Genomic DNA, 25,438 nt, shown 5'->3' with positions numbered 1-25,438 from the left:
AAACATATAGGGGCAAAAGCCAGGATCCAGAGCATACTAATGTTTCTAAATGTAGTTCTAAACATAACCACGCTGGAGTCTTCAGTGTCTCACCGTAAAACACTCAACATAGCTTGAATATACATTTTTTGTTGAAATACAATAAATGAAAACATAAACTGTGGTTGTATATAAGAAGATAAAATAGGATACTCTGCAAAAATCAAATACTCTCAATATTACTGAGTTTTACTATAAGCTTCCAGAAATTACTTCCAATGAAACAGTTGAAAGAACACAAGAAATTACAGGAACAAAACGCTAGACAGAGGAGCACTGTCAGGACAGGGAGGAAAGTGCTCACTCACTCCATGGCAAAATACTAAACTAAAATATTTTAATTTGCTTGAGTGTGAAAAACAAAGTAGGAAGGGACAATAAAGGGTGTGGAAGGAGGTAGTTTTCAATTTTAGATATGGGACCAAAGGAAGGGCTCTTGAGAAGGCAACATCTGAGTAAATGCCCAGAGAAGATAAGAAAACTGCAAATCATGCAGACGTGGGGAGGCATGGGACACAGCACCCCAGCACAGGCAGTGGCAAGAACCCAGGCCCCAGGGGGAAAGTGGCATGGAATCTGAGGACGAGAATGGAGTCTCTGGTAGCCACAATGGAACAGGGGAAGGAGAAAAGGGCGGGAAATAAGGCCCCAGAGCTCAGGAGGGGTTTGTGTATGAGGTAAGCAGACACTGGGGCATGTGGAGCCAAAAAGCAGTATGACAACTTATATATTCATAGCTTTGCTCCTTTAGAAAGAGACAGAAGGAGATCATGGAAAGAAGCAAGGAGATGATTTAAGAAACTATTGCAATAATCCAGGGGACAGACAATGATAACCCGGAAATGTTCTGACAGTAGAGGTGGCAAGAAGTGCTAGATTCTGTGTGCATTTGGAAGTGGAGCTACCAGGAAGTTCCCACAGGCAGAAGGGAGATTATGAGAAAAAGAGGAGTTGAGGATATGTGGAGGAACTACAAGAAGGTGGTTTCCATTTCCTGAGTTCGGGAAGAGTGGGGAAGAGGAGGGAGGGTCAGGAGCTTGATTCTGCCATGACTTCAGCACCCAAATGGAACCATGGCTGAGGGAGTAAGGAATGCTGCTCTGGTGATGGAGCAGAGGGTGGACTGCAGATAGTTTTGGGAGGGATCAGTGTGCAGCTGGCATTTAAAGTTACAAGATGAAATGAAAGCACCAAGGGGATGAGGTGGACAGGATGGAGAAGAGGTCTAGTACTGAGCCTAGCAGCACTTTAGTACTGAGAAGCCAGAGAAAGGCATAAGGAGGAGCACAGGGGAGGCAGGGAAACAAAGCAGGAGTGAGCACTGCACTGCAGGGAGACATAATGGCCACGCAAGTGACCATAGGAGAAGCAGCATGGAGGTCATTGCCTATGCCAAGGGTGTGGTATGGGGAGTGCTAGGCTGGAAGCCTGAAGAAACAGGCTCAGTAGAGAATGGGGGGCAATATGGCCATGGTAGGAAGAGGAAGTACAGTCAAGATGAATTAAAAAAACATTTTTAACATGGTAGAAAAATAATGGGGTGATTTTAGGATGATGAGAAATTTCAGAAAAAAGAGAATTAATGACCTTGTGTTCTTTTCTTTAAGATTTTATTTATTTATTTGAAAGACAGCATAAACACAAGGAGTGGGGGAGGGGCAGAGGGAGAAGCAGACTTCCTACTGAGCAGGGAGCCTGACGCAGGGCTCGATCCCAGGACCCTGGGATCATGACCTCAGCTGAAGGCAGACATTTAACCAACTAAGCCACCCAGGTGCCCCATTGGTATTGTATTCTTGAGTGAGCTACACAGAAAGACAGTTGGTCGTTACAATATTATTCATAATATCCTCAAACTGAAGACACCTAACTATTAACAGAAGAACAGATGCATTAATTGCATAAATTAATACAATGGAATACTTTCTAGCAATACGAATGAACAAAATGCTAAATGTAACAACATTGATAAATCTCACAAACATTATATTAAGTGAAAGTAGTCAGGAAAAAGAGAATGGATATTGTATGATTATTACATGGTTCTATTTAAATGAAGTTCTCAAACATTCCAAGGAGTCTACTGTATCGTAAGTCAAGATCATAGTCACCTGGTGTGGGAGGGAGAGGGAGAAAATGAGAGGGGGTTAGGGTGGTCCCAGGTATGCAGTGCATTTTATTTTTTGGACTGGATAGAAATTACATAGTCAGGGCACCCGGGTGGTTCAGTTAGTTAAGTGGCTGCCTTCGGCTCAGGTCATGATCCCAGGGTCCTGGGATCAAGTCCCTCATTGGGCTCCCTGCTCAGAGGGAGTCTGCATCTCCCTCTCCCTCTGCCCCTCCCACTGCTCATGCACACATGCTGTATCTCTCTCTCTCTCTAATAAATACATAAAATCTTAAAAAAGAAAGAAAGAAAGAAAGAAAGAAAGAAAGAAAGAAAGAAAGAAAGAAAGAAAGAAAGAAATTACATTGTCACTTTGTGATTATTTGTAGAAATGTACACTTATAATTTGTGTATGATCCTATTGTATCTTATACTATTCAATAAAAGATTTATTAAAAAACAAAATAATAAAATAAAATAAAATAAAATGCAAGTTACCCTATGACATTTGCAGCCTGTTAGTGGAAGAATTTAAGTAAAGACTGAGAATCACTCACTATGGAACAGTGAAAAAAATATCCCTGTGGGAGGGATGTTTAACTTTTAAGATTTATAAGTCAACCTCAAACCTAAGAATTTAACAGATGAATGAAACTTCTAAAATATCTGCCAATAAAATCAACCGTTAGCTCTGAAAACAAACAAGGCTGCTCAAACGTTCCCTCAAAAATAGTAAGATTTTCTTCTTTTTATAGTAAAAAATAACACCCTATAGAGAAGAAAGCAAACATGTATTCTTAAGAATATTTTCTGATCCATTAATGACCATTTATGCTCCTAAAGATCAAACCCTCCTATGTCTTAATACATACTTTACATCCCTCCCAAAGCGATTAGCAAAGTAATATTAAATTAATGTGCATTATCATATTGTTACATAATGCCTCTTACTAAAATTATATTTCTAAGACAGAGAAGAACAAAAACCACTAGATTTTATAAGACACCACTTAGATAGGAAGCTTGATATGGTCGTTTCTCCCACACCCCTCTGCCCTCAAATTATCGAAAATGTCCTGTCAAAAGTACAAACAAGCATTCAAATACAGTTTAGTGCTTCTGTTACGTAAAATCTATGTCAAATTCTGGCTTCCTTCTCCTGGCATTTCTCTATAATAAGGTGACAAAAATGTTCATCATAAAAATATCTTTTGAGACAAACTCAGTTAGTAACTGCTGGAATCAGTTATTTGCACTCACCAGGGAGGGTAGATATGGACGATGTCCTGGGGATGTCCCCTGAGGTGGCGAGCAGTCTCCTTGGTGAACAGAACCTTCAGGCCAGTCCTGGGGGCTTCACCTTGAGAAGGGCTGTTGACCTGCAGCCCTGCTAAATGCTCACACATGGCAACTTGGATGGTGCATTCCTCATGCAGCTCTAGAATTTTCACAATTAATGCACCAGATTTTCCACCTAGAAGGTGAAGGAAAAAAAATCAAAATGAAGTATAACAGACATATGGTCCAACTGTGAATAAAATGCCATGAAAAAAAGAACCACATTAAGATCGCTTTATTCACCTTGAGAAAATGGTTTGTACACTTTGCAATGTACAGACTCTAACACACTCACTGTAACATCTTTTTAATCAAAATAACTTACATGTTGCATTTTAAGCAACATAAAAAATAGTCTTCCATCATTAACAGTCTTGCATACATAGAAGACTCAGACTCATCATTTCACAGAGCATGTTTTTATACCAAAACTTTAACTATTTTGATAACCACAACAAAGGGAGTAAGACCACTTATTGATTCTTCTTATATGCTCCCTCCCCCTCATGACCTGCTTTGATTCTCTACTTTGGAAATGATGCAGTAGATTAGCTGGTTTCAACTGTTCCAATGATCATAGAGATTAAAAGTAAGGATTTCTGAGGAATGCTGAATGTTAGGGCTCAAGATTTAAAAGACGGAATTTAATCTGAATTTAAGTACTGGCTCTCTGATTAATTAAGTTCAGTCAAGTTAGATGGCATTTCAACACCTGTTTTCTCATGTGTAAAATGGGGATTGTGTCACCTGCCTCAAGGAACATTTTTAAGAATTAAATGAGAGAATTGAGGTTGACGGTGTGTGTAACCTAAAACCCGTATGTGTCCCAGAAACTGTCACAAGCATCAGGAGGCCTAAATAAGGATGCATACCTCAGTACTGTTTATAAGAGCAGAAAACTGGACCCATGACAAATCAATAGGAGGAAGGGTAAACCATGTTCTGTGCATACAACAGAACACCATGCAGAAGTTAGCAATGGTGGGTTGGGTCTATATGTATCAGCATGGAGAGATCTTGAAAACAAGAGGGGATAAACAAGATAATGGAGAATATGATACCCATAATGCTATTTTTTTAAGCACAGAAAACAATAAAATATTGTTGCGAATACTTATGTGACACAAGTATATAAATAAGACTAGCAGGATACATAGAAACACGTACCTAAGGAGAGGGAGAGGAACATAACTCAGAATTTCACACTTATCTGTCATACTTTTTCTATGATAAAAATATGTGAATCAAAAAAGATAAAAGATTAAAATGTGTTATTAATTCCAGGAGGTTAAGTATACTTTTGTTTTTCTATTACATTGTTTTTTAAGTAAAAAAATTAAATGAAATGAAATAACAAAAGCTAAGTGTCTAGCATAGTACTCTGCTAATAATAATAGACACTGATATGAGTGTTCTTTAGCACTTTAGCCAACTGGTTAAGAGTGAATAATAAAAATTAATATTTAAATAGCACCAACGTTTTAGTTATATAATTTAATTTCATTTCCATTTCTTTCTCCCTTTCTTCATCATCTTCCACTCACCCCTAATTTTCCATTCCTTCGTCTCTCTGGGGGCCAATAGCATGTGTTCACATGTTAAGCAAGGCCACACCACTGAGCACTACCTTGAACTACTGTTTCCTAAGGTATGTACCTATCTTGCTACTATTTCTTAAGGTAAGGAAGGAAACAGAATGGGGGAAGGATATGAACAAGCACAATGTCAGGCTGGCTGGTACTAGTCACTATGGGGAGGGAAGTGAAGGAATGAAAACAAGTATTACAGAAAGGCACTAACTAGGCAGTAAGCATTGAGCCTCCTCTGCCACAATAGCTGTTACTTTAATAAAAAGTGGCTTGCCCTCAGTTGATGAACAAGAAAAGAAGGCAGGATAACATAAAGGTCACTCTGGTACACACACCATTTTTCCCATGCAGGGCAGCCACAGCAGTAGGTGGAGAACAGGGTCTTTAGCAGCAAAGCCCCTAGCTTTAGGGGCTGCACTAGCTACAGGAGCATTTGTGGACATATTTTAAGAATTTTTAAAACTTCTACCTGTACTCAGGGCTCATCCCTAAAACTGTGCAGTAGGCATGGAACCTCTCCCATCAACCAATGACAGCAGCTGCTGTTCTGAGCTCCAGGGCCCATGAAATCAGGTAGTCCGGCAGAGCACACCCTCTTGGCTCTGTGTGGCAGTGTCTGCCTAAGCTGTACAAGTTCTCAACTTGGGTACTAATTATTGTCTTGTGCAGCTCTGACTAAAAGTGAAACAGGTTTTCAGTGATATGCCCAACCCTACAGTTCCCACAGACCTTGACAGATTGTATAAAGGCAAGACGTTGTAGAAACACACAATGTAGTTATTATAGCAGAAACACCTATATTTCTAAGATGAATCACACTGCTACTAACTACACTCTCCTTGAAGATTTTTATCATAAATCCTGGCATTATTCCTAAAACTATGGTTTCTGCTAAAGATACATAGCACTAAATAACTTGTAAAATAAACATGCTTCATGGTATTAACTATCACCACAGCCCAGGCTCTGCAGCATAGAATAAACATACTTTTTTTTCTTAAAAGATTTTATTTATTTATTTATTTATTTATTTATTTATTTATTTATGTAAGAGCAAGAGACAGAGCATGAGCATGAGCTGGGGGAGGAGGCAGAGGGAGAGGGAGAAGCAGACTCCCCGCTGAGCAGGGAGCCCGACGACGCAGAGCTCCATCCCCGGACCCTGAGACCATGACCCGAGCGGAAGGCAGATGCTTAACCAACTGAGCCACCTAGACACCCCCAGAATAAACATACTTAATGGTACTACCACTACAGCCCTGGTGTATTGTGGCACCAAATAAGCATGCTATTTGGTATTTCAATAAACACACTCTATGATATTACTACCACCACAGCCATGATGCAGTGCAGTATAGAAAACACATGCTTTATGGTAGTATCACTAGAACCCTGGTGTACTGCTGTGTAGAATAAACACCCCATACGGTATTGACTATCCCCCTTATGTACTACAGCATGGAATAAACACACTGTTTATCACCAAAGTCCTGGTGCACTGCAGCATGCCTGGTGACTTAAACAGGCTTGGTAAAGAATGTTGAGCAGTGCCATCTAGGCTGTACCACAGGGCTAGAACAGCACAATGTTCCCCACGAAGCACTCTAAAGTCTCTCATAGAGAATGTCCTCCAACACAGCCTTAGGGAGAAACCAGTGGCCTGCCTTCCCTAAAGAAATTAAGGCAGCGTAATTTCCACTTTGTGTGAGGGATAAAAAAGTGAAAAGCAACCTAAGACAAACTGTGTATTTGGGGAAAGCTTTCAATCTAGGCATAAGAGACATTGGTTTTACAAGTGAAGATTAATTAAATGGGTGGTACAAAAAAGGCATTTCTGTGCCAGAAAGGCAACATTTTGCATCAATGCTTGTAAGACTCAGTCAAAATATCACTTTGCCCAGGAAGGGATTACTGAATCCTAGCCAGAAGCAACTATTCCTTCCCTTTTGAAATCCTCAAATATACCTTATCTATTCTTACCTTCTTTTTAACAATGTCCTCATTTTTAAATGGAGACAGTATGAGCCATTCTTAAGAACACTGCAAACATCAAGAGATATAACACAGAAAGCCCATAGTGCAGGGCCTGGTCCATCACTGTCAGTGTTATTAACTTTCCAAGGCATTTTCAAATCTATTATCATACTTGACCTACAATAGCACTATGAAATAGGTAAGGAAGATATTAATGTTCCTTTTTGGCAGATAAGAAAACTAAAAAAGTTACTTGCTCACACGACTTTCTTATGATCAGAGAGAATTACCAGCAGGTCTAACCCTAGAAATTGAATGTCCTTACAAGTCACAGACCAAAATGTCTCTCAGGTTAAATGCTGGTTAAATACAGGAAATTGTGAGTGATGCTTTTTTCCTACTTTAGTATGTTAAAACATAAGACTTGTTTAAAATGTAAAGAAAGCACATCCAGTTGAGAAATGGAGGCTCTCACTATGGCTGGACATTGTCAGATTGTCAACACTGATCACTGCATTGTAACAGAAGAGGATAACTTTGTCACATTACCAAATACTTAAGAGTAAATGCCACAAAGATCAAATGGAGAGCATGAATAGTAATATATAACACCAAAGACTTTAAACGATTAAGGAAGAGGAATAAAAGGATTCATATAGAATGTATACCACAGGATATAGTAATTTCTATCCATATATATGAATAGCAGATAAAATAGTTCTTAGTTAAAAATGGAAAATATTTAACTTAAAGGCTAACTTTTGCCAAATGAATGTGTGAATGATTTACTTTATCAGCTAACTGCCCTCAAAAAAACGTGGTTTTAAGTGACTAAGAGGCCACAAAAGAATCAAATAAGTAAGAACAAAATGTATCTGAGACTCCTGGGTTAAATGACTTCTTTGAAATATACAGGCATTTACTTGAAATACACAGGTAGTCAGGGTCCATTTACATGCAAAGTCAACTCCTAAGTAGGTTATGTTGATGAATTAATATGTATTATAATAACTTTCATGAGCATTTATATAAGAAATACTATACAAGAGATTAACGAAAATTATACAAGAAAGTACCAAGTGAAATTAGTTAGCATGTGGGGATATTTAGATATTGCGATATTGAAATGATCCTTCTCTAGAGGACAGAAACATCCGTAAGTGTTTCTAGGAGAAAAACTTTTCATAATATATTTGTTGCACTCTAAGTTATTCCATTTAATTAACCGAACACTGGCTACATAGTAATAAGGAATTTCGCCCTATATTATTATTCTCTCTTTATTTTCATAGATTCCCATTAGACTAGTCTATACAGCATCTTGCTTTAAAGTATATGGCCTACTATTCTCTGAAACTGGTGCTTTTTCTCTTCTTCAGACCAAATCATCAAAAGTGCCCATCATTCCTTTTTCCCTCAGTCCCAACCCATGTACTAATCTATTGTACATAATAATCTATTATACATAAGGCCCACTACGGTGCTCTTTTTAAGTATAAATTGAATAACAGTCACCCCTGTGCTTGAACCCTTCAATGGCTATGTACTACATAAATTCCAAACTACTTTCCATCGTATAGAAAGACCTTTGTTACTTGTTATTTCTTGCTGCTCTAACCTCAAATTCCCCAGCTCTACTCAAGGATTTTTAATTATTTCTATAAGAAGGTGAAAACTAGACCATACTTTTTTTTTAATGTTTTTTTATTATATTATGTTAGTCACCATACAGTACATCCCTGGTTTCCGATGTAAAGCTCGATGATTCATTAGTTGCGTATAACACCCAGTGCACCATGCAACAAATGCCCTCCTTTCTACCCATCACCAGCCTATCCCATTCCCCTCTGAAGCCCTCAGTTTGTTTCTCAGAGTCCATAGTCTCTCATGCTTCATAGACCATACTTTTAAGAAAGAGTTTCATCATCATCTCCTGGGGGGACTCCCTGAACACAATTTTCTTTTTCCATCCAGCTGAGTTTATTACTCTCCTTTATGTCATCATTGTACCTCTTACTTATCAACATTTTCACACATAAAATGAATAGCTTTGTCTACTAAACTATGAACTCAGTCCCGTATCTGGATCAGTACCAATAAATATGTATGAACTAAATGAACCCTGATACAAACTGATGTAAAGAACTTTGGGGACTATTTTACTAGCCTTAATTTCACTGCAAATCAAGATGATTTTAACTTACTTCCTCTTACCTAAACTGGACGTGATATGCATCAAGAGAATGCAAATTAACTATGATTCAAGTGATGCTCCAAGAAGAAAAATGCACACACAACACATTCCAAAATCAAATCCAAGTGATGTATCTATTCACTGTTCGTATCTTACCACTGCTTTTTTCATTAATATGTACTGAAATCTGAATTGTATTTGTTTGTACATAATCATACTATCTTTTTTTTTGAGAGGTTACAACTATGCTTAATTTTACCAAGGATTCCCAAACATCTAGCAATATTATGCTCCTGTGAGTATTCAATGTGTGAGACTCTTACTAATTGCAATATTGCATTATTATTGTTTGTTAAATCAAAACTAGTTTTTGAGTAAATTTTGTAAGCTGCCATCAGATCCATTTAGTAATTTCATGATAAAATTCAAAAAGCTCCAAGCAGGAGGTCTAGATTATAATACCTAAAAACTATATTCTGAAGAAATTCACATCTTTATCTTGTAAACAGCACAATTACTTTTTGTTTAAAATTTATGTTGTACCATAAAATTTTAAGTCATCTGGCAATGATGAACAGACACATTTGTTAACCACAAGTGCTTACTGAACGATAAACAATTGTGCTTTCACTTCTTGATTCCACATTTTTTTTTGCCTTTTCACCCAGTTTAAAATATTCTTCTCCAAAAGCCACAATAATTCTAAGCATGAAACAGAAATCTGAAACACAAATCTTAAAAAAAAAAAAAAAAAAAGACAAGACAATACTGACTGGACGACTGGATGTTCATCACAGTCTGTAGCAATGAGAACAATCAGAATTTAGTAAAGCACACCAGTCACCTGTGGTCACAATGTCACAGTGCTACCACCAGGAATGTCACTGTGACTTGTTCTGCAGAGGTAGCCTGTACTGTTTTGGGAGAGGGTGAAGACGCAACAGAAGGTCCAATTTTTTAAGAAATCCACTAAGAAAAAGTATACAAAGGTTCCAGGAAGACAGCAGATCCCTAAGCGAAGTTTATACAAAACTGGACAAGAAGGGGTACTTTGGATTCGTATGTTGAAGACCTAACAGTGTGGCTGCGTTTGGAGTCAGGACCTCCAAGAAAGTAACTGAACTTGAATGACTGATCTGAGCCCTGATAAGTTTAGTGTCCTTGCAAGACGAGACAGCAGAAATCTCCATCTTTCTCTACCAAGCATAGAGAAAAGGCCACAAGAGCACACAGCCAGAGAGCTGCTACCTAACAAACAAGGAAGAGCAAAGCTCCTCACTGGAAATTGACCATGATGGAACCCTGAACTTGGACTTCAAGCTTCTAGAATTATGAGAAAAAAATTTGTTGTTTAAGCTACACAATCTATGGTATTTTGTTGTGGCAGCTCAAGCTAGGTACTGCTGTAACAAATACCTAAAAATGTGGAAGTAGCTTTAGAGCTGGGTAATGGGTAGAGGCTGGAGGAGTTTTGAGGTGCATTCTAGAAATATGTATGTTAAGGATAATTCTAGTGTGGTATCAAACAGAAATGAGGAGGAGATTATTAGAAACTGGAGGAAAGGAGATTGCTATGAACTGAATGTTTGTATCCCACCAAAGTTCATATGTTGAGGTCCTAATCCCTAATGGTGGTATTTAGAAGTAGGGCTTTCAGAAATAATGAAGTCATGAGGATGGAGCTCTTATGAATGGGACTGGTCCCTTACAACGAGAGACACAAGAGAGATGATCTCTCTCTTTGCCACTGAGGATACAGCAAGAAGGTGGCCATCTACAAACCAGAAAGTTGGCTTTCACCAGGAACTAAATCTACTGGCACCCTGAACTCGGACTTCCCAGTACTGTGAGAATTAAATACCCGTTGTTTAAGTCACCCAGTCTATGGTACTTTGTTATAGCAGCCCAAACTGATTAAGACAACAATTTTTGTTATAAAGTGGCAAAGAACTCAGCTGAACTGTGTTCTAGTGTTCTGTTTTGTTTTTTTATTTGTCAGAGAGAGTGAGAGAGCACAAGCAGGGGGAGCGGCAGGCAGAGGGAGAGACAGAAGCAGGCTCCCCACTGAGCAAGGAGCCAATACGGGGCTCGATCCCAGGACCCTGGGATCATGACCTCAGCCGAAGGCAGCTGCTTAACCGACTGAGCCACCCTGACGCCCCTGACCAAGTGTTTGTAGAAGACAGAACTTGTGAGCCACAAGATCGGATATTCAGCAGAGATTTCCAACTAAAACATGAAATATATAGCCTGCATCCTCCTGACTTCTTAAGAGTAAAATTCGAGAGGAGAGAGATGAATTGAAGAAGGAATTGTTAAGCAAAAAAGGAAGCAACACTTCAAGACTTGGAAAATTCTCAGCCTGGCCATATTACAAAAAATGAGAAAGCATGTTGGAAGAGAACACCAAGGGTGTGGCTAACTATCACTTGATAAAGAGACTGTGGGATGTATGAGCAAAAACACTGCCATTTGAACTGAAGGAGATGTACACCAGAAGGAATGAAAGAAGGCTGTCAGACTTCTTACATTCTGCAGGACAGAACAATAGGGCTATTCTTTTGTGAATGTGCATCATCCTTCAAAAAAGGGAAGAATGACTCCAAAGGCGCTGAGGAGATCATCAGGGCTGCCACTCACCACTAGCCCAGGGGGCAACGCTGATTATTTCTCCTGCTTTCCAAAGTATGGGTCTACCTTTTTGGTTTAGGTGGGCCAAAATGCCCCTTCTTTGCCTCAGTGGTGAGGTCTTTGCAGACAGCCTTAAGGGTGCAAGGCCCCACAGAGCCATGGGGGTAATCCTGACGTCCCAGTAGACCTGGAGAGCAGAGCACTGAATCAAAGGGAATTTTCCCTGAGCCTTAAAATCTAATGGAATTTTCCTTGGTAATTTTTGGACTTACTTGAGACTTATCACCCCTTTCTTCCTTCCTATTTCTTTCTTTTGGAAACCTGTCCCAGCATTGCATTTGGAAGCACATTAACTTGTCTGGTTTCATAGGCTCATAGCTATTGAGGAATTATGCCACTGGACAAATGATACCTAGACTCCCACCCACCTCTGATTTAGATATTTAGATGAGACTTGGGATATTAGATTTTAGAGTTAATACTGGAATAAATTAAGACTTTCAGGGTTGTTGGGATGAAATGAATGTATTTTGCATGTGAGAAGGGCATTAATTTTGTGAGGACTCGGGCAAAAAGCTTTGGACTGAATGTGTCCTCCTAAATACATATGTGAAGCCCTAACCCTAACCTCCCATGTAGCTATATTTAGAGATGGTGCTTCTAAGAAAGGAATTAAGGTTAAATGAGGTCATAAAGATGGGGGCGAAGATTCATTAGGATTAGTGTCCTTATAAGAAGATGCACCAGCAATCTGTCTTTCCTCTTGTGCACAAAGAGGTCATGTGAGCACACAGCTAGATGCAGCTGTCTATAATCCAGGAAGAAAGCTCTCACTGGGACTGGATCATGGTGGTTGACACCCTGATCTCAAGAATTCCAGCCTCTAAAACTGAGAGAAGTAAATGTCTGTGGTGGAAGACCCCTGGTCTGTGGCACTTTGTTATGGCAACCTGGGCTGACTGAGACAGGGGCCATTACAGGTTAACCTTTCCAAGGAGTGAAGTGTATAGGACCACTGCATGTGCAAACTGCCCCTTCCACTCTGAGTACTCTCAAAGCAAGGTCCTCTTTATTAAAAAAACTTCCTCATTTAAAACACCTTATTTCATAACACTGTAGGTAATATTTTTGGCCCATAAAATAGGTTTTAAGTGGTGTCCAAAAATCACACTGAAAACAACTTTTAAAAAATTTTAAGGTTAAAGAGAAAAGTACAGAAATAGATATCTAAATATCTCTTCTTTAAATGTAACATCAACTGAAAAATAAATGTGTTCAGAAAAATTTCAGGAATCATTAAATAGCAACTTACTAATTACGGATAATTAGAAGAATGCTCTAGTTTAGAGGCTCACACCCACCGTCCTCTAAACAATACTGAAGAAGGCCAGAACTGCATGTGCATCTGTACAGAACAGCACACCCCCTGCATGTGGGAACACTATAAATCTCTGTAGCAAAAAGAGCTGAAAATACACTTATTGATACATTAATAGAAGCCAGGGTACCACTACTGCCATGTTATTCTTGATACTTATTACATATCAACCCTCAACCCTCTGCCCCACTGTAATAACTATTAATAAAGGATATTCTAATAACAACTTCTAATTCATTAGTTAAGTCACTTTATATTAGGTCAAAATGGGTAAAATCTACAATTAACCAGAGCAGTGCATGTCCTAATGAGTACAGCAAACTCACAACTACCAAACAAAAGTAGGTATTTTATTCTTGGGTGCTCTTTTCAACAACATTATAACAAACACTAACAGGGGAGAGGGGAGGAAAGAAGAGAAATTAGCTTAAGGGTTAAAATGAGATGATGTCATGAAAGTGCCTCTCACAAAAGGCATGCAGTAAGACACCAGAGAGTTCCAATCATGGAAAAACTGCAGGGATGTAAAACACGTACAGGGACTCCTCAGTGAAAAATGCTCAGAGTGCCTTTACATGGAAACACCACACAAGACAAGGTAAAACAGCAAGACAGGATTTTATTTATTTATTTAAGATTTTATTTATTTATTTGAGAGAGAGAGAGGACGAGGTGGGGGGGGGGGTAGGAGCAGGTAGAAGAGGTAGAAGTAGAAGCAGGCTCCCTGCTGAGCAGAGAGCCGGATGTGGGACTTGATCCCAGGACCCTGAGATCATGACCCAAGTTGAAAGCAGATGCTTAACCGACTGAGCCACCCAGGTGCCCCAAGACAGAATTTTAATAGTAGAAAGAACCCAAGGCCTAACTGAATCAACTCTTATCAGTAAAGAAAGTGAGGTACAGATCACATGACCCATATAGGCTCTGGCAGAGCTGGGACCAAAACCACATCTCCCTACTAGGACCATGTTTGCACTCAGATGTCATGTAATGTTTTTAAATTCACCACTGACATTTATTTATTTATTTCATAAACACTTCCTGAGTTACCAGGCACTGACTGGAGTTGCTAGGCAAGCCCTATATATTTTTGTAGCACTCTGCTCAGTTATTATTTACTTATACTTCATACAATTCCAGTATAACAAGATACTGCCAGTAAAATTACAAGAAGAGAAAAGCATATTAGGCCCAGTAGCCAAACATATCAGGAAGGACATAGCTGACTCACGAAGGAAGTAGTTAGTGTGCAGGAAGTAGTTAGTACCCTGCACATGTGTGGAGTAGCACAGAAAGTGGGCAGTGGGAAATGAGACTACATCAGGTAGGCTGGACACATGACCAAAAATGCCACATAAGACAGCTTAAAGGTGGTAAACACTTACTCCAAGAACAAGAAGCACTCAAAAGAAATCTCTTAAAGCTGAAGTGTGGAACTATCAGATTTGCCTTTTAGGATGATGACCCTGATAGGCCGAAAATGAGGAAAGGTCAGTGGCAGGGAGACCAGATGGAAACTGACACAATCATCCAGGCGTGAGGGAATTTGAGCCTTAACTAGTAGCAAATGGGATAAATGAAGAGATCTGACTTAAAAGACAGTTCTGAGGCTGAATCACCAAAATCTAGGGTTGAGATGGATTGAAAAACATGTACAAGAAAGTCCAACTGAAAACTGCTCAATTAATAGAACAGGGAAGGCAAGTGCTGGGGCATACTGTGTCTGTGGAACCTGTAGGATTCTTAGGTGCTGGTGGGGCTGGGGCTAGGCCAAGAAAGGCAGCAGGACACAGAATTATCAAACCTTCCAGCAGTCCCTGAGGAGGCAGCATGGAGATCCTCAATTACCCATCAAAGACACATAGGACAGGAAGAGGGCCAGGACAGAAGTCTGAGGAACATGTGCTGGGGCTGCACACAAAAGAGTAGCCAGCAAAGAACCACGAAGGAAAATAAACATGGGAAGAGGCAAACCAGGAGGGAGCACTGTCCTTAAAGCAAGGGTGACCAGCTTGTGTGAGTGCTGCAGAAAGAGGGCCTCCTGGCCACTCTTTTAAATCACTATCACAATACAAGAACACAGCTTCCAATTTTTTACAACTTTACAAGGCATTTTACTAATACAAGAACTTGTTTATTCTGTTTGCAGGCTGAAAATGTTCCTATTTGGTAAGAGAAAAATTTACAACTGCATCTGTTCAGAAAGATAGGTAGGGTAGTAAGGAGGGCACGTATTGCATGGTGCACTGGGTGTTATACGCAACTAATGAATCATCGAACTTTACATCGGAAACCAGGGATGTACTGTATGGTGACTAACATAATATAATAAAAAAAAACATTAAAAACAAAAAAAAAAAAAAAAAAGAAAGATAGGTAGGACTGTGTGATAAGCAGGCGCCCATTCTTAGAGCACCTTCTTTCAGTAAGATTCACACTAGCTACCAGAGCAGTGCTACCTGGCACTCTTCCTTGCCAATCTCTACTGGAAGATGAGGAAAAGACAAGCCTGGGCTTGTACTTTCAGTCTTCTCCAAGCAACAGGATCCCAAGTGGAAAACCTATAACTCCTCTGAAAATAAAAATGAGCTGAAGAAATATGGAAAACTAGATTGGTGGAAAGGTTAAGACGACACACACAGATTTCACAGTGTGATACTGAACTAGGCTAGAGGGTAAAAATGACAATTGTTCAAGAAAGCCAAAAAAAAAAAAAAAAAAATGCTGCCCTGCCACTATCAATACTTTCCTAAAGGCTGAAATTTGGGTTTTTAAGATGTAGATAACATTCATCATTGACAAGGTCCCAAATGAACACTGTGAAAGAATTTTTATTTATTGAACCACATATGGGATTCAACAGGAAACATGTTTTACCTACTACATAATTCATTCAGAATGGGCTAACTGTGCAATCTTATTTTTGGATCATTTACAAGAGAAAACAGAAATAAAGATTCTTTAAACCACAGGCCTATGAGAAAACAATCTTAAAACTGTAAACTACTATTTTTCTTTTCATATAAAAAGAAATGGAGCCAGCATAGATTAAGAAAACCTACAGGGAAACTGAAAGTATCATTGAATTCTGCTGTGTCACCAAACCACATTTTATAGATTTTTTACACAGAAAAATTCACAAGAAATAATTTATTTCTAAGAAATGAAGGTAAAAATGGATGTGGCAGAAGCAGCTAAGGTATGACAGATACATCAGCCAGAGAGCTGAGTTTGGTATTAAGCATTCCTTCCCCCATTTCTCAGATCCCATCATTTATTTTTAATAAAGTTATGAAAGTCAAATATAAACTCTTTACTCCTCTGTTAATTTATACTTAAAATGATCATTGGAAATTATAGTTATTTAGGACATGAAATCTGAAACGATGGACAAACTAATACCATAGCTTGTTTCCTGACTTGACTACCTCAGCCTAGAGTACTCATGTGAATTCTTGCATATGATGGCTAAGAGCCATATTAAATACCATGGCTATAGAAAAATGCAGGTAGGGGTAGAAAAGAAAAAATAAAGCTTAGACATCTAATTGGCCATCTGGTTTTACTGGCTACAGGGAAGCTGAAGATAATCCAGACAGAGCTCCCTTGACCCCAAAGGAAAGGGGAAGTAAAGAAAAGGAACTACAGCAAACCTCTCCAGCCAAATTGGAATTGACCCACACTGAGTAGGTCATAGCAGTGTCCCTTCAATTGAAACTAGGGTGGTAAATAAGGTAGATTAGAGAGTTTAAGAAAAAAAAATTTTAATGACTTTTTAAAGACTCTGGATGACAAAACTAACAACGCTTCTTCAATCCATGTCATTCTCATTCTGTAAAACTAAATAAACATACATTGTTTTATAAACTTGTCCTATTATGCCCCAAATCCCCTATGTTTCTACAGAAACAAAATATTTAAAAGGCACAAAATATTGCCCAAAATCAGACAAATTAAATGAACAGCTCACCACAACTCTCTTTCCTAACTTTAAAAACACAGCTACAGGAGACTTAGATGAAATCATATGTACTAGTAAGTACAATTATTTTTCATCTAAATAAATGGCTCTCAATTTGCCAATCAACTTGCTTTGGTAGAAATAATCAGCCTAACACTTTCTACCCCAAATTATTCTTTAATTATGAGAAAATATTGCAGCAAAGAAATTAGGTAGGTCTTTTAGACACACATATATCCACATGGGATTCTTGACTCTTCTTCCTGCTCACACCACTGTTTCTGTATAGAAAATGCTGGCCCTGACATTCCTTCTTCCTCTCTTCAGTGAGTCTGAAAAATGACCCCATTTTCAGGGGTTCCCCAGCCTCAGAGGGGCCCCTTGAAAGCAATGAGAAAGAGGCAGGGGCCATATTTCTGGCTGCCTGTTCTCAACAAGGTCAATGGTACCCTACTTCTCAGGTCCTGCAGCCACTACTCCTGGGCTTGGCCAGAGGGACTCTGGGGGCAGTGGGTAACCTCAGGGCCAGTGTTCTTCCAATCTCAGCCATCCTTTGCATCAGGAGCAGAGAAATGCCTGTGTAAGGTTTGTGCCGGTAACAAGGAGAGCCCCAGGAGGAGTGCCTAATGGGAAATTGTAGTGTTAGAGATTACAAAACCAAGCCTCTGAGCTTGTTCATAGCTGATCATGATCAAGGACAAACAACACCTTATACTCTGCCTTTTGAAAACCTGCCTCACTGGAAAAACCAGGCTCATTATTGAGCTATTCACCTGCTGATACAATGGTGCACGTTTTAGTAGTTCATAAGTAAAATCCAGGGTGCTATTTGCTACTTCACATTTTTCTCCCTTCTTCTTTAATTATAAAAGCAGTATGCTTGATTTTGATAAATTTTTTTCTATTATAGAAGAAATCCTGTCCCAACAACTTTTGCTTTATTTTTATTTTTTTAGATTTTATTTATTTACTTATTTGAGAGAGAGAGAGAGAGAGCACGCACGCAAGCAGAGGCAGCAGCAGAGGGAGAGGGAGAAGCAGGCTCCCTGACCAGACAAGGGACTTGATCCCGGGACCTGAGCCGAAGGCAGACACTTAACTCACTGAGCCACCCAGTCACTCCTCAACACCTTTGCCAATGATAACCTTTGTTAATGGTTTTCTACAATGTATTTTATAATATTTACTAATACTACCAAACTGTTATACAATGTGAAGAAAGCCTAAAACCATTAGTTAGAGTTGTTCCACAACACTATCCTGAGTATTTTATTATAGTTAATCATCAGCACAAGGAATAGTATATGGATTCTTTCAATTTCTCTTGAAATTGTATAAATAAAATATTCTTCAAGGAGTAATTCACTGTAGTCATTCTCTCTACAATTCCTAAGGAGTAATATACTTTATTCCTTCTGGTTTTGGTGTTTCTTCTGATTTTCCAAAAAGCACTTCAATAAGTAAAATTTTATAGGCATTATTAAAACATCTTCAAGTGCAAAATACTGTTTTGTTTCCTCCTAAAGAATAAAGTTTACTATTTTAAATAAGGAGCCAGAAAAAATTAATTATAATGTTATAACAGGGTCAGACAGCTGTGTCAGTGGTGGAAGCATTTATGTTGCTTAATAAAAGCTTGAATAATAAGAGTAATGGTGGTTGTAGTGGTATTTACTTTATATGTACAAGTTAAGCTGCACGTCTATGTTTCCTGGTCTTTTTTCTTTGTGTTATGTTTCAACACAAAATTTAATTTAAGCAAAGGAAATATTCACATGGTAAAAGGGCATTTAAATAAAAATTCTGTTGCATCCTGGATTTTCCAAAGGTTTAAATTGTACTATTATATTTCACTGCCTGAATATAATATATACTAAGTAAACTGCTTCTTATTGGGCCTCAATACTAATGTAAAGAAATCCTTCAATTATAATGATTTTGCACAAAAGGAAAAACACTTCAAATATGGGCTATTCAGGCCAACAGGCACATGAAAAGATGTACAACATCACTAATCACTAGGGAAATGAAAATCAAAACCACAGTGAGATACCACCTCGCACCTGTTCGAATGGCTAGCATCAAAAAGAAAAATAACAAATGCTGGCAAGGATGTGGAGAAAAGGAAAGCCTTGTGCACTGTTAGTGGGGATATAAATTGGTATAACCACTGTGGAAAACAGTACAGAGGTTCCTCAAAAAAATTGAAAATAGAGGGGTGGCTAGGTGCCTCAGTTGGTTAAGGGTATGCCTTCGGCTCAGGTCATGATCTCAGGGTCCTGGGATCGAGCCCCTCCTTGAGCTCCCTGCTCAGCAGGGAGTCTGCTTCTCCCTCTCCCTCTGCCCCCAACTTGCTCTCTCTCTCTCCAATAAATAAATAAAATCTTTAAAAAAAAATTAAAAATAGAAATACCATATGATCCAGCAATTCTACTTCTGGGTATTTATTCAAAGAAAGTGAAAACATTAACTTGAAAAGATATCTGCACCCCCATGTTCATACCAGAATTATTTACAATAGTGGAGATATGGAAACTACCTGTGTCCATCAATAGAAGAATGGATGAAGAAAATGTGGTATGTGTATATGTATATCTATGCATGCATACATGCACACACACAATGGATATACATACATATATATATATGAATGGAATACTAATAGATACACGCATGTGTATACACGCATGTGTACAATGGATACATGCATACACGCACACACACAATGGATATACATACATATATATATATATGAATGGAATACTAATGGATACACGCATATGTATACACGCATGTGTACAATGGATACATGCATACACGCACACACACAATGGATATACATACATATATGTGTGTGTGTGTGTGTATATATATATATATATGAATGGAATACTATTCAGCTATAAAAAGGAAATATCCTGCCATTTGTGACAACATGGATGGACCCTGAGGGCATTATACTATGTGAAATAAGTCAAAGAAAAATATTGTATGATCTCACTAATATGTGGAATCTAAAAAAAATTAAAAAACAAAAAACAAAAAAATACCGAAATTCACAGAGAAAGAAATCAGATTTGTCGTTACCAGAGGTGGAGGGGAGCAAGCACACACATGCGTGTGCGTGTGCGTGTATGTGTGTGTGTGTGTGTGTGTGTGTAAGGGGAATTGGATGAAGATTATCAAAAGGCATAAACTTCCAGTTTTAAGATATATAAGTACTAGGGATGTAACCTACAAAAGTGACTACATCTAACGCTAAAACAGTAAATCCTAATAGTTCTCATCATAAGAAAAGAATAGTTTTTCTTTCTATTTTTTTATATCTATATAAGAAGATACATGTTAACTGAACTTACTGTGGAATCGTTTTATGATATTTGTATGGCAAATATTTATGCTGTACACCTTAAACTGATACATTGCTTTTCTCAATGAAACTGGGGAAAAGATAGAAACAGGAAAAAATTGGGCCTTCAAAATCTCAGTTAAACAAAATATAATATTTCTGGCAAAAATTAATAAAGAACAAAGCCTCCAATATCTCATAATTAGTTAGCCATCTTCCTTTGACAATCTGTCCTAGAACACAGAGGCTGCAGGTACCCACTGTAACTCTGAAGCTGTCTTCCATGGCCTGTCTAGTGTAGTGCCCACCCTCACCCTCTAAGAAATTCTTTACTATGCCAACCTGCACCTATATTCTTTCTTTGCTTATCATCTAACCACTAAAACTGAAGTTCTATAAGTGCAGTGACCAGATCTTGCTTATTCATGGTGCACAGTAGTCCCTCAATAAGGACTTGTTGAATTAATATAAACAATTACCTGTCTAGCTCCTTATCTGTGATCCTCTCCTGCAACCATTCATCTCCACCATGAGATTCTAAGCATCAGCAAAGCAGGAGTATGGAAAAAGAACATGTATTTCATACAACTAAAACAAAAACAGAAATATAGGCACAGGGGCACCTGGGTTGCTCAGTTGTTGATTAAGCGTCTGCCTTCAGCTCAGGTTATGATCCCAGGGACCTGGGATTGAGCCCTACATTGGGCTCCCTGTTCTACAAGGAGCCTGCTTCTCCTTCTCCCTCTGCCTGCAGCTCCCCCTACTTGTGCTTTCTCTCTCTGTCAAATAAATAAATAAAATCTTAAAAAACAAAAAAAAAGAAAAGAAACGTAGAAATACAGGCACAAAAAAATTTCATCTGCATAAATGATGTACAGGACAATTTTATAAAAAAAGACACTAAGTATTACTTAGTTGTTTACCTTTTACAATACAACTTAAAGGAGAATCAATGTTTTCAATTAGCTAACTGAAGTGACCTAAACATCCAAAAAAGCTCCCCAAAACAAACAAACAAAAAAACCCCACCCCATATTGTTCAACAACAGGCAGGGAAAACAGGATTTTAAAAAGTAGTGGCCCTGTCTCCCATTCCCAAATCAGCTTTCTTCATTTAACAAATAATTTCTGATTCTACGGACTAACAACAGAACATTCTGGGTACTTTCATGATCTGGAAGGCATAGTGCAGCTCTCAAGGGTTCTGGAGATGACTGGTGACATGAAGAAGTGTGTAAGCACTGCCTCACTCAATACCTGGCAGGAAGAAGCATTCAGTGGGAGCCATCACTTATATTATCTGCATCAGTCTGAACTCTAGTCTCACCTATTTGCATCATTTCTAAAAAACTTTCAAGTCTGGTATTCAGAAATCCAAGAAAAAATAACAAATGGCAGATTTTTTCCCCTAAATTCAGAGACTCTTCTCTGGAAGAGAAGAGAGCAACAAATAAAAACAAAAACCCCATAAAAAAAAAACCAACAAAACCATTGAAGGGGACATGTGTAATAAAATGTGACATAAGAAAAACAATAAGCAGTGAATATAATTTTGTAAAAATCATGGTGGGAAAGTTAAGGAAATCATTATTCTCAATGCAGAGACTAGGAAATTAAAATAATAAGAGAAAAGAGAAAATAAGAACTCCTGAAATCTGAACATATTTACTTTAAGCAGATACACTCATAGTGCATGGTTATCTAAAAGAGTCTGGCAGTTGAATAACTCTGTGAATTTTAAGGAGCCTCAGTACCTTGTCTAGGTGAACCAGCACGGGCATTATACCAACTAACTGGGGAGAGGTCCTGAGGGGCTGGCTAGTGGTGTTAAGTGGAAAGCAAGGTTTCCCTGGTGGCAGTATGAAGATGCTGTTGAGCAATGTGGGAGAATGGCATTATACAAGTTATAATATTTTGTGGCCTACACTTCAAAATTTCAACTCACCATGACCCAGTGGCAAAACACAAAAAAATATAAAAATCCTAATACAAAAGCTATTAAATACAAATATCAATATGAATAACTAAGTTCATTCTTTGCTTTTGTAATACTAATCTAAGCTCAAGACAACCTATTTATTACGTTTGAAACACATACACATGCACAGAAAACCTACATTATTTTTGCCTTCTCAGGCATATCAAACAGGTGTTCCAAAGTGAGAACTCACACACACATGCTCAGTGACCACTCTCAACATATCTGATAGACCCAAGTTGAGGAAAAAGAAAATTCAGAGAGAATTCTGCTTTGGACACCAGTAAATGCTACTGCACTTCACTGATTTTACTTGTTTCTCCCCACTCCCCAATAATCTTTTTCAAATATAGAGTGAACTTTTCAGAACAAAAATCTCATAGTGAAAAATAATTTATCTTAAGAACATCTTTTTTTTTTTTTTTTTGGTTTCACTTTCCTTTTTTTCCCCTTACTCTCTTCCTAAGCAAGACAAGGAGTTCACAGGTTTTGTCCATCTAAGAATATACTTAACTATTTCTGGTTTTAAAAACTTAAATATCAAACATATTGTGAAAATATCTGTCATGCTCTTACTAAAACACAGGTTGGACAATGGAACCAGGGCACAGACTTTGCTATACTCATGTCTCCAGAACTCAGTCATGACACAGGCATATATTCTCAGTGCTGGCCTGGATCTGCCTCCCAACAATCTACCTAGAACAAGATGGGCTATGATCACAGGCCACTGACAGTTTGATGCAAATCTGCCTCTGCTACCTGCTGGCCAGACACACAGGGCTGTGCCTGTTCGCATTCTCTTCATCTTTAAATAGTATCAGAAGACCTAACTGGAAGGGTTATCGTGAGGATTAAATGGGTTAACAAATACGTGAAATGCTTTGGATATCACGTAATAAAAACTGGCCATCACAAAGCAGTATTGGAAAACTGTTTCCTCTCAAAAAGGAAGAAGAAAAATTGAATAGCTCCTGAAGAGAAATCTAGGAAATATTTTTGCCTCTATAATCATTCATTCCCTATTCCACAGCCACATTTCAAAATGCGTATTTCTAAGGCATCACTCTGGAAGGTGGGCCAGTGGTTGGAGTGGACAAAATAGAGGGGACTAAGAAGGATAAATGTCCAATTATAAGATAAGTAAGTCATGGAGATGAAAAGTACAGCACAGGGGATATAGTTAGTATAGTTAACAATATAATGTAATAACATTGTATGGTGACAGATGGCAACTACACTTACAGTGAGCACTGAGTAATGCACAGAATTGCCAAATCATTATGTTGTACACTTGAAACTAATATAACATATGTCAACTACACTTCAACAAATTTTAAGAAAACCCAATCATGGCCTCCAGGCCCTGAGTGGTCAGGTCTCTGGCCCCCTCTTCTCTGCCTGTCAACTCACACCCCCATCTACACTAGCATTCATGTGCAGCACACATACCTCTCTCTGCTCTTTAAACAGCCAACCTCAGTCCCTCCTTAATAATCACAAAAAACAAAACAACAACAAAAAACAATAGCTAAGGAAATAGGCACACATTTAAAATTCATTCAAGTTTGAAGAACCTTGAGATATGTCTTTTATATTGAAATGTACTCAAAGGTACAAACAGGGAAAACAAAACTAATTATTAAATGGTATAAGTGGGAGTTATAAAATAGCTCAGAAAAGTAAGCTATACATGAGGGAAGAAAAGAAAAATTAAAATCCACAAAGCAAAGGTGTTAAAGAAATTTTTATGTTATGTTAGAAATATTCACTGAAATATTTGATATTAACATACAACGTCTGGACATGCACTTACTATAACACCTGGTAATTGCTGCCCTGATCATTTATACCAGAAAAAGGAAAACCTATGTTCACTCAAGCACTTGTACACTAATGTTCATAACACCTTTATTTGTAATAGCTCAAATTTGGAAATGATCAAACTGTCCCTCAGCATGCTCACTGTTAAACAAACTGGTACATCCACATCATGGACTACTACTCACCAGTAAAAGGAAGTTAACTATTGATATACATACAAACTTGGATAAATCTTGAGGGAATTATGCTGAGTGAAAAAAGCCAATCCTGAAAGGTTACACACCATATTATTCCATTGATAACAACATTTTTGAAATGACAAAACTATGGAAATGTGGTGAGCAGATTACTGGTTGTGAGGTGTTAGAGAGGAGGGTAGAAAAGAGCTGGCTGTAGCTGTAAAAGGGTAGCATGAAGGATTCTTGTGGTGATGGACGATTCTGTATCCAGACTGTGGTGCTGTGGTGGTGGGCAGCTGAATCTATACATGATAAAATTACATAAAAACACACACACATACACACAAACCCACAAGTATATGTAAAACTGGTAAAATTTGAATAAGGTCAGTGAATTGTATCCTGGATTCATATTCTGGCTGTGCTATCGTACTTTGGTTAGGAAAGATGTCATTGTTGGGGGAAAGCAGGTGGAGGGTACAGAAAATCATTATCGTTTCTTACAACTGCATGAGTTACATGTCAATCTATAGCTATCTGAAAATAAAATGTTTTCAAAAAGGGCAGAAAAATGTGTTGGAGACAATCACTCAAACATTTCAAATCAATAAGGAAGTTCACATCCTTCCTCACTATGGGTTAATTAGATAATACTCTTCAAATTGGAACAAATGTAAGAAGAAAGGCCTCAAGTAAATAATTACAATCTACATATTAATTTTGTAAACCATTCTTCTCATGTATGAAGGAAATAAAGATAGACGGAGTGAGATATGCTATACTTAATATCTAACCAAAAACCAAAATGTGGTTCATAAAATTACTACTAATTTCTAGATTTCCGGTAAACCCATTAGTAGAAGGGAAAGCCAAGCCCGATGTATTCACCTGTTCAGT

General features: G+C 38.2%; 1 protein-coding gene across 5 annotated transcripts in view; it reads right to left on the bottom strand.

Annotated features, from left to right (window-relative positions):
- Window positions 1–25,438, bottom strand: part of SPIDR (scaffold protein involved in DNA repair) — a 478,698-nt gene that overhangs the window by 288,039 nt on the left and 165,221 nt on the right. For all 5 annotated transcript variants that reach the window (XM_057307780.1, XM_057307781.1, XM_044390348.3 and 2 more), the window contains one exon: window positions 3,407–3,620. In XM_057307780.1, coding sequence (XP_057163763.1) covers window positions 3,407–3,620 — 214 coding nt within the window. The remainder of the gene's footprint in view (window positions 1–3,406; window positions 3,621–25,438) is intronic.

This window comes from Ursus arctos, unplaced genomic scaffold (assembly GCF_023065955.2).
Source record: "Ursus arctos isolate Adak ecotype North America unplaced genomic scaffold, UrsArc2.0 scaffold_6, whole genome shotgun sequence".
NCBI lineage: Eukaryota > Metazoa > Chordata > Mammalia > Carnivora > Ursidae > Ursus > Ursus arctos.
This window is presented reverse-complemented; position numbering and strand designations above follow the sequence as displayed.